This window comes from Lepus europaeus, chromosome 17 (assembly GCF_033115175.1).
Source record: "Lepus europaeus isolate LE1 chromosome 17, mLepTim1.pri, whole genome shotgun sequence".
NCBI classification, from domain to species: domain Eukaryota; kingdom Metazoa; phylum Chordata; class Mammalia; order Lagomorpha; family Leporidae; genus Lepus; species Lepus europaeus.
The window spans coordinates 58166757-58177440 of record NC_084843.1 but is presented as its reverse complement, the minus strand read 5'-3'; the positions used below and the strand labels follow the sequence as shown (position 1 = coordinate 58177440).

The 10684-nt window shown below is 49.1% G+C and overlaps 1 protein-coding gene across 1 annotated transcript in view; it reads left to right on the top strand.

Moving 5' to 3' along the window:
* The first annotated feature begins 9877 nt into the window (after positions 1-9877).
* Positions 9878-10684, top strand: part of SLC25A16 (solute carrier family 25 member 16) — a 62254-nt gene continuing 61447 nt past the window's right edge. Inside the window, exon 1 of the mRNA XM_062214799.1 lies at positions 9878-10119. Coding sequence (XP_062070783.1) covers positions 9996-10119 — 124 coding nt within the window. The 5' untranslated portion in view covers positions 9878-9995. The remainder of the gene's footprint in view (positions 10120-10684) is intronic.

The following is a 10684-nucleotide window of genomic DNA, read 5'->3' as shown; positions in this document are numbered from 1 at the left end:
TTATATGTGACTCCTAAATTTTTGAAATTCACACTCATTCCTTGTAAATATAAACTCAAGTTAATGGTCTGTGGTCTAAAACAGAGTACATAAAAGAAGACTTGAAAATTGCTGGCCGGCGCCATGGCTCACTAGGCTAATTCTCTGCCTGCGGCGCTGGCACCCAGAGTTCTAGTCCCGGTTGGGGAGCTGGAGTCTTTCCCGTTGCTCCTCTTCCAGTCCAGCTCTCTGCTGTGGCCCGGGAGTGCAGTGGAGGATGGCCCAAGTGCTTGGGCCCCTGCACCCTCATGGGAGACCAGGAGGAAGCACCTGGCTCCTGGCTTCAGATTGGCACAGCACCGGCTGTAGCAGCCATTTGGGGGTGAACCAACAGTAAAGGAAGACCTTTCTCTCTGTCTCTCTCTGACTCATTGTCTAACTCTGCCTGTCAAAAAAATAAAAAATTTAAAAAAAGGCATTTGAAAAAAAAAAGAAAATTGCTAAGGTCTAAGATAAAATTTAATCAAAATGCACATTGATTCCTCTGTACTTTTTTTTTTTTTTTTTAAGAACATTTATTTAGGGGCTGGCGCTGTGGCACCAGGTTAATACCCTGGCCTGAAAGGACAGCATCCCATATGGGCGCCGGTTCAAGACCCAGCTGCTCCACTTCCTGTCCAGCTCTCTACTATGGCCCGGGAAAGCAGTAGAAGATGGCCCAAGTCCTTGGGCCCCTGCACCCAGGTGGGAGACCCAGAAGAAGCTCCTGGCTCCTGGCTTCGGATCAGTGCAGCTCTGGCCGTTGCGGCCGTTTGGGGAGTGAACCATTGATGGAAGACTTCTCTCTCTCTCTCTCTCTCTCTCTCTCTCTCTCTCTCTCTCTGCCTCTCCTCTCTCTGTGTAACTCTGACTTTCAAATAAATAAATAAATCTTTTTTAAAAAAAGAACATTTATTTATTTGAAATTCAGAGTGACAAGGAAAGACACAGAGAGATCTTCCATCTGCTAGTTCACATCCCAAATGCCTACATAGTTATTGCTTGGCCAGGCTGAAGCCAGGAGCCAGGAACTCTATCCTGATCTCCCACATGAGTGGCAGGGTCCCAAGCACTTGGACTGTCATTTGCTTCTTTCTAGGTACATTAGCAGGAAGCTGGATTGGAAGTGGAGTAGCCAGGACTGGAACTGGAATTCTCATAAGGGGGTGCAGTTGTTCCAGGTTGTGGCTTAACCTGCTGCTCCATGACGTCAGCCCCTAATGTTTATTTGTTTTCATTTACTTGAAAGGCAGAGAGAGAGAGTGAAGGAGAGAAAGAGAGGTTGATTTTCCACGTACCAGTCTACTTCTGAAATGTTTGCAATAGCCAGGGCTGTTCCATGGCAAAGCTAGGAGCCAGAAATTCCAGCTAGGTCTCCAGTGTGGGTAGCAGGGACCCTAGTGCTTGAGTTATTATCTAAAATACGTTAGCAGGAATATGGATTGGAGGTGGAATAGCTGTTACTCTTCCCATGGACTCAGATATGGAATGTACACACCCCAGGGAGGGGCTTAACCCTCTGTGCCATAATGCCCACCCCTTCTCCCTATATCATGATATGATTGAGTACATATGGAGTTGGGAGGAGACTTTCAAAAAAGGTTGTATGGTAAATATAATATGTCTATTTTTTTAAAAAAAAGTATTATCCAAGTGTGAGCCTTTTGGTGCTTTTGTATGCTTTTATCGCCTTTACAGTTTGTGCCAACCAACCTCAACCCCCTTCTGGGCCTTAAATAAGTGCCTGTTCTGTCTTGCCTACTCCGTTCATGCCATTATCAAGTATAGAAAAAATCCAGCAAAAATGTAAAAGACCTCTGCAGCAGCTTTGGCCTTGCTCTCCATATTTAATTCCTTAGTAAGCTCATCAGATTCTCTCTTCTCTATCCATTTCCTTCCTGATCACCTCATTTCCATGCTCCTACCTGCCCTCTTGCCTGGATTGTTGCAAAAGCTTCCTGATTGGTTTTCCTACTGTCAGGTCTGTCACTGCTTTCCCAGTCATCCTATCCATCTCTCTCGAACTAGTTTTTCTAAAACATAGCTGTCACCAGTTTCTTATTATCCACTGGATTCAATCTAAACCCTTTAGCCAAGATGAAAACAGTTCATGCTACAACCTTGACCTACTTCTCTCATGTTATTTGTCAGTGGTATGCCTTACAGGAACTGGGGAGTCCCAGGGTAGGGGTCAAGGAACATGAGCTGGACACACTGGACTATTCTTTGTTCTTTGAACAAGTTCTGGTTCCTTATTTGAGTGTGTGGGTGTCTGCCAGAGCCCAGGATTTGCCAAACAGTAGTTCAACTACCTCCTTCCCTGATGACTACTGGCAAGCTTGGTCTGTCTTTTGTCTGCACCCTCATTTTTTACCATGTTTGTGTATTACACATATTTTACTATTAGATTCACATTTGTCCTGGAAATGAAGAAATTCCTGGAAGGACAGCGGCATTTTTCTCTCTCTTTTGGAGCAGCCAGGTCTTGAACTGGAGCCCAAATGGGATGCCGGCACTGCAGGTGGTGGCTTTACTCACTATGCCACAGCACCAGCCCCCAAGGCTTGATCATTAAATAGATTTATCAATATTTATCTGTTATTCAGTGCCAAGTAACACATTCATAAACAAAGCAGATAATCTCTAGCTTCATGGAGTTTATATTCTGGTGGGGGAAAACTCGGGTAGGCAGGGTGTTGTGCACAGGGGGTTAAAGCACCAGCTTGGGATGTTTGCTTGCCATAGTGGAGTACTTGGCATCAAGTCCTGCCTCTGCTTTCTTTTCTTTTTTTCTTTTCTTTCTTTCTTTTTTTTTTTTTTTTGACAGGCAGAGTGGACAGTGAGAGAGAGAGAGAGAGACAGAGAGAAAGGTCTTCCTTTTGCCGTTGGTTCACCCTCCAATGGCCGCCATGGCCGGTGTGTTGCAGCCAGTGCACCGCGCTGGTCCGAAGACAGGAGCCAGGTGCTTCTCCTGGTCTCCCATGTGGGTGCAGGGCCCAAGCACCTGGGTCATCCTCCACTGCACTCCCTGGCCACAGCAGAGAGCTGGCCTGGAAGAGGGGCAACCGGGACAGAATCCGGCGCCCCAACCGGGACTAGAACCAGGTGTGCCGGTGCCACAAGGTGGAGGATTAGCCTATTGAGCCGCGGCGCTGGCCCCTGCCTCTGCTTTCAATCCAGCTTTTTGCTGTGCACCTACGAATCAGTACACGATGGACGAAGTACGTGGGTCCTGCCACCCATGTGGGAGACCTGGACGGTTCTAACTTTGGCTTTTTCCAGCCCTGGCTGATGCAGGCATTTGGAGAGTGAGCCAGAAGATGAAAGTGCTCTCTCTCTCTCTCTCTCTCTCTCTCTTTCTCTTCCTTTTTGTCACTGTGCCTTTCAAAGAAAAACAAACAAAAATCATTTTGGGGTCAGGTGTTCAGTATTGTGGTTAAGATGCTTCTTGAGATGTCCATATCCCGTCCAGTGCCTGGGTTCATGTCCTGGCCCCACTCTTGATTCCAGCTTCCTGGCAGGCAGCTGTAATGACTCAAGCACTAAAGCCCTGCCACCCATGTGGGAGACATGGATTGAGCTGTAGAACCCTGGTTTCAGCCTGGGCCTGTTTGGGGAATGAACCAGTGTGTGAAAGATCTCTTTTTGATTGTCTGGCTTTCAAATAAATAAAGTTAAAATATTTCACACATAAATAAATAAGTGTGTATATATGAGTGGTTGCAAAATGCTTTGAAAAAATTCAAAGCAGAAGAAAGAGGGTGAATTGTGGTAGAGATGAGGGTACAGTGGGTGGTGAATTTAGATATAGCAGCTAGTAAAAGCCTCTAGGGGAAGGTGGCATCTGTGTAAAGACTTTAAGGACTAGGAGGGAAGGGGAAGTTACACAGAATATCTAAGGGGAAAAGCAGTAGGAGCAGAGGAACAGCTGTGCAAAGGCCTTGAGGGGAAGGGGGCTTGGTTTGCATATTTGTTTTAAGATGTATTTATGTATGTGAAAGGCAGAGAGAGAGAGAGAGAGAGAATCCACTAATGCCCTCTCCAGATGTCCATGATACCCTGGCCAAAGCAGGAGCCTGGGACTCCATCCAGGTCTCCCACTTAGGTGACAGGGGTCCAGGTACTTGGGCCATCATCTGCTGCCTCCCAGAGCTTTAGCAGGAAGCTGGTCAGGAGGAAGGAAGCGGAGACAGAGGCCATACTCAACCCCAGGCAGGTATCCGAAGCAGGGCCTTAAGCTGCCTTGCTGCAACACTTGCCCCAGGTGCTTCGTGTTTGGAGCAACCACACAGCAGCCAGAGCGACTGAAGGAGTGAACGGAGTCCTAGTTGAGGTCAGAGATGCACAGGAGGAATTCACTGGACCATTCCCAAAGGGGCTTCTTCTGTGTGAAACTGGAAGCCATCAAAGGATTTTAAGAGGAATGACAAAATTTGTTTCAAATTTTAGAATTGCTTTGATTGCTATGTGGAGAACAGACAGCAGGGGGCAAGAGAAGGCAAGGAGACAAATTGAGAAATTAATCAGGGCTTATGGGAGGATGACATTGCTACTCACTGAAGAACCAGAAGGCTGCAGGAATAGCATGTTTGACAAAGAAAATCGGGAATTTAGTTTGTTTTGTTTTTGGGAATTTAGTTTTGAGTATGATAAATATGTGCTAGTTACACACACAGATGGAGATGCTGTAGATCTGAATCATCGGCGTTGAAGAGTGGGTAGGGATGACTGGAGATGGAGAGCTGACAGCAGCAGATAGGTGGTGTTTAAAACAATGAGGTTGGGGGCCAGCACTGTGGCATAGCTGTGCCACCAGCATCCCATATGGACACCAGTTTACGTCTTGGCTGCTCCTCTTCAGATCCAGCTCTCTGTTCATGGCCTGCCCCCACACCCACCGAACCCACGTGGGAGATCCAGAAAAAGTTCCTGGATCCTGGCTTCATCATGGCCATTTGGGGCCGTTTGGGGAGTGAACCAGTGGAGGGAGATTTTTCTCTCTGTCTCTCCTTCTCTCTGTAGCTCTGCCTCTCAAATAAATAAATAAAATCTAAAAAACAAACAAACCAACCCAAGACTGGGTGAGACTCCTGAGAGTGAGTGTTATTACAGAATAGAAGAGATCCACAGACTGAGCTCTGTGACATGAGAATTTGTGCAGGCTAGATGAAGTAGGAATCATTTTTCAGACACAAGGTAAATCAACTTTCATTTTTTTTCAAAGAGTTTTTAATTTGTTTGAAAGGCAGAGGCAGAGAGAGAGAGAGAGAGAGAGAGAGAAAGTCTTATATTCACTGCTTCACTCCCCCAGTGGTCATAATGGCTGGAGCTGGGCCAGTCTGAAGACAGGAGACAGGAGCTTCTTCCGGGTCTTCCAAGCAGGTGCAGGGGCCCAAGGACTTGGGCCATCTTCCACTGCTTTCCCAGGCCATTGCAGAGAGCTGGATTGGAAGAGGAGCAGCTGGGTCTTGAACCAGCGCTCATATGGGATACCCAGCACTGGAGGTGGCGGCTTTATCCACTACACCACAGCACCAGCCCCAGGTTTCCATCTTTGGTTTGGATTGAGTTTTGGTATTGGGAGTGCTTCTCATTGAGGATGGAAATGGGAGAGTAGAATTATACCAGTACAGCCTAAAGACAGGGAGGAGATGGGTGCTGGCAGTAGGAATTAGGGCAGTTTTGCTAGCTGTATAATATGAAAACAGAAGCTTATTTTTCTTTTGTTGTTATAGAAAAAACCTAACAGAGTTTTTTCTTGGTCCTTTGTGTGAAAATATACATAACAAAATTTACCAAAGTTAACAATTTTTAAGTGTACAATTCAGAGACATTAATTACAGTCACAATGTTACACAGCATCCCTATTTTAGGGAGTTTCTGATTATTCATATTATATGTGTAAAATACAAATAACATTACTAATTGGGTCTGTAGTTTCTGGTAGAAATTGAAAACATGGGAATGGGGCTGATGCTTTCTCACAGTGGGTTAAAGCCCTGGCCTAAATCTTTAAAAAAAAAAAGAGGGGGGGTGGCTGGCGCTGTGGCATAGGAGGTAAAACCGCTGCCTGCAGTGCCAGCCTTCCATATGAGCACCGGTTCGAGTCCTGGCTGCTCCACTTCCAATCCAGCTCTCTGCTATGGCCTAGGAAAGCAGTAGAAGATGGCCCAAGTCCTTGGGCCCCTGCACCCATGTGGGAAACCCTGAAGAAGCTCATGCTCCTGGCTTTGGATCGGCACAGCTCTCGCTGTTGCAGCCAGCTGGGGAGTGAACCAGCAGATGGAAGCCCTCTCTCTCTCTCTCTCTCTGCCTCTCCTTCTCTCTCTGTGTAACTCTGACTTTCAAGCAAAATAAATACATCTTAAAAAAAAAAAAGAGCCCTGGCGTTTAGTGCCCCATCCCATGTGGGCAATGGTTTGAGTCCTGGCTGCTGCACTTCCTATCTAGCTCCCTGCTAATGTGCCTGGGAAAACAGCAGGATGATGATGTACTTGAGCCCCTGCACCCACGTGGGAAACCCTGAAGAAACTCCTGGCTCCTAGCTTCGGATCAGCTCAGCTCCAGCCATTGTGGCCATTTGGGGAGTGAACCAGTGGATAGAAGACCTCTTTCTCTCTCTGTCTCTACCTCCCTCTGTAACTGTCTTTCAAATAAACAAAATATTTTTTAAAAAACAAAAAGATAACATGGGAGCAAATAAATTTGAAATCTGGGCACATCATTAATGACTCTATTTAAATAATGTGGCTGCATTCAGTGTGCTTGATGTATCTCGCATGTACAAAGAAAGTGATCAGTGTCAGTTACAGGGAAAGTTGGAGTATTGGGACAAGTTATAATAGATATATTTATTTTATTTATTTATTTCAAAGTCAGAGTTATACAGAGAGAAAGGAGAGGCAGAGAGAGAGAGAGAGAGAGAGAGAGAGAGAGAGAGAGAGAGTCTTCCATCCACTGGTTCACGCCCCAATTAGCTGGGCCAAAGCCAGGAGCTTCTTCTGGGTCTTCCATGTGGTTGCAGGGGCCCAAGGACTTGGGTCATCTTCCACTACTTTCCAAGGCCATAGCAAAGAGCTGCATCAGAAGTGGAGCAGGCCGGCGCCGTGGCTCAACAGGCTAAGCCTCCGCCTTGTGGCGCCGGCACACCGGGTTCTAGTCCCGGTCGGGGCACCGATCCTGTCCCGGTTGCCCCTCTTCCAGGCCAGCTCTCTGCTGTGGCCAGGGAGTGCAGTGGAGGATGGCCCAAGTGCTTGGGCCCTGCACCCCATGGGAGACCAGGAGAAGCCCCTGGCTCCTGCCAACGGATCAGCGCGGTGCGCCGGCTGCAGCGCGCCTACCGCAGCGGCCATTGGAGGGTGAACCAACAGCAAAAGGAAGACCTTTCTCTCTGTCTCTCTCTCACTGTCCACTCTGCCTGTCAAAAAAAAAAAAAAAAAAAAAGAAGTGGAGCAGCCGGGATTCGACCTGACCGCCCATATGGGATGCCGGCACTGCAGGCAGTGGCTTTACCCCTACACCATAGCGCTGGCCCCAATAGATACTTTTAAAAAAGATTTATGTGTTGGCCAGCGCCGTGGCTCACTTGGCTAATCCTCCACCAGTGCACCGGCATCCTGGGATCTAGTCCGGTTGGGGTGCCGGGGTCTGTCCTGGTTGCTCCTCTTCCAGTCCAGCTCTCTGCTGTGGCCTGGGAAGGCAGTGGAGGATGGCCCAAGTGCTTGGGCCCTGCACCCGCATGGGAGACCAGGAGGAAGCACCTGGCTCCTGGCTTCGGATCTGCGCAGCGCTCCAGCCGTAGCGGCCATTTGAGGAGTGAACCAATGGAAGGAAGACCTTTCTCTCTGTCTTTCTCTCTCTCACACTGTCTAACTCTACCTGTCAAAAAATAAATAAAGATTTATGTGGGGCCGGCCTGTGGTATAGTAGGTTAAGCTGTTGCATGCAGCACCAGCATCCCATATAGGCACTGGTTCGAATCCCCACTGTTCTGCTTCTGATCCAGTTCCTTGCTAATGTGCCTGGGAAAGCAGTAGAGGATGGCCCAAGTGTTTGGGCCCCTTCTCCCATGTGGAAGACCCAGAAGGGGCTCCTGGCTTTGGCCTAGCCCAGCCCTGGCCATTGCAGCCATTTTGGGTGTGAACCAGTGGATGGAAACCTCTCTCTCAGTCTCTTCCTCTCTCTCTAACTCTGCCTTTGAAATAAATAAAATAAACCTTCTAAAAAATTTATTTATTTAAAGGCAGAGCAAAAGAGAGAGAGAGAAGGAGGGAGGGAGAGAGAGAGATTTTTCCTTTCACTGGTTCACTCCCTAAGTGGCTGCACAGCCATGTCTGGGCCAGGCTGAGGCTTGGAGCCAAGGACTCCATTCTGACCTCCTACATGGGTAGCAAGGGCCTAAATACTTGGACCATCTTCTGTGGCTTCCTAGGTGCCTTAGGAGGAGCTGGATCAGAAACAGAGCAGCTGCCACTCCAAGGGGGCATCCCAAGTGGTGGCTTAACCTGCTGTACCACAACACAGGGCCCTGAAATAGAGTCTTAGGTTTCATATCTCACCTAGCCGTTAAGATGCCACTTAGGACTTCCCATAGAGAATGCCTGCGTGTGAGTCCCAGCTCCACGCCTGATTCTAGCTTCCTAGCTTCCTGCCAGTGCACAACCTGGGAGGCATCAGGATGGGTCAGTGTCACCTATGTAGGAGATCCCGGATGAATTCCGGCTTCAGCTCTGCCCAGCCCTAGCTGTTACTGGTATTTGGGGAATGCGCCAGAGGATGGCAGACCACTCTTTCTTTTTCTTTTCTTTTTTTTTTTTTTAAAGATTTATTTTATTTACTTGAAAGACAGAGTTACACAGAGAGAGACAGACAGACAGAGAGGTCTTCCATCCTCTGGTTCACTTCCCAGATGGCTGCAATGGCCAGAGCTGCAGTGATCCAAAGCCAGGAGCCAGGAGCTTCTTCCGGGTCTCCCATGTGAGTGCAGGGGCCCAAGGACTTGGGCCATCTTCTACTGCTATCCCAGGCCATAGCAGAGAGCTGGATCGGAAGTGGAGCAGCCGGGACTAGAACCGGTGCCCATATGGGATGCTGGTGCTTCAGGCCAGGGCTTTAACCTGCTGCGCCACAGCGCCGGCTCCAGACCACTCTTTCAAACAAATAAACAAATGAAAAAGGAAAAGAAATAGAGCCTTGTAGGGCAGCAGGGCAAGGGAGATGAAATTACAGGTTCCTAAGACTTGGGTGGGGGGCAGTCTTGGGGTCGGTAGAGTACAGCTCAGCAGAATTTCAGAACTAAGCAGAAGACACAAACACAATCAGAAGGGCCTGAATGGCAGAGCTGTTTATGTTAAGGGTCCCAGGTAAAAGAATAACCTGGCTTAGCAATTTGGAGATGGGGTGGGGTGGGCAGAGGTCCTAAGGATGGAACAGAAGCTTAATGGAAATTTAGGGAGGGCAGAAACTGAGGTTCAGGGACCAGCTCTGAGAAGCCAGAGCAATTAGGTGGGAGATGGGAGCAAGTTCAAAGATGCCTGGAGCTGGTGAGGTGCCCTAACGTGGTTATAGAAAGAGTGCATTTTAGCCCTGTGCAGGTTAGAGGCTAATCTAGGTCAATGTTCAAGGGAGAGTTTTCTGAGGCAGTTGACTTCGATGGCGCCCTCCCCCAGGCCATCCTTCCTTCCCTCAGTCAGCACAGAAGGGGTCTGCAAAGGGAAGCAGTCAGTAGGGGTTTGGGGACGCCCCCTACGGAGCTCCCGCCTCGTCCGTCACCCCGCTCCTCGCGGAGCACTTCCGGCCGCGACCCAGGCCCCGCCCCCCGGTCACGCCATCAACACGCGCCGCGCCGCGCCGCCCTGCTTGGTGTATTCGGCCCCGCCCGCGCGGCGGTCGGCACCCTGGCACCGCCAGTTCTTGTCATGGTCCTGGCTTGTGCTTTGTGAGTTGGCAACCGCAGTTCCCGACGCGGCCCTTTCCTGATGGCGGCAGCCGCGGCGGCCCTGGCAGCGGCCGACCCCCCTCCCGCAGTGCCGCAGGCGGCAGGGGCTGGAGGGTCCGCCGCCCGCCGAGACTTCTATTGGCTGCGCTCTTTCCTGGCCGGAGGTGGGTGTCCGTCCGCAGGACCTGGGCGCCGGGGCAGGGTCGCGGGCAGGGCAGTTGCATGCATATGCTACAATGCCCTGCTGAAACCTCTTTGTAGTGATAGTCACCTAGCTGGTGACGGCCGGGTCCTGGGGAGCGGGCCTTGGGCTGTCGTGGGAGAAGCCGGGCAGGTGGAAGGACTGAACTAGGAAAGTGTCCTTCAGGGTTGGGGCCGCTTAGAAAGACCCCAGGTTTTAACGCAACCCGCTGGATACCTCTTCGTTTTACAAAGACCGTAGGTGACCAAATGTGGAATTGGATTTCACTGTTTGCTTATAGGAAAGCAGTTACTAGAGGTTAGCTTTTTAAAGATGACTGGAAAACTGTGTTAAACTTTATAGCCAAATCTGCTTCCGGTGATTTTCTGTTTTAAACTGCCAGGACTACGTGACAAGCTCGGCTGTTAGTATGACTGTGGAGCCGCAGGTTCCTATGCTTTCTGCCTATTTATAACGACACGTTTAAATCTTTTCAGAGATATTTATTTTTATTTGTTTGAAAAGTAGAGCAACAAGGAGAAATCTTC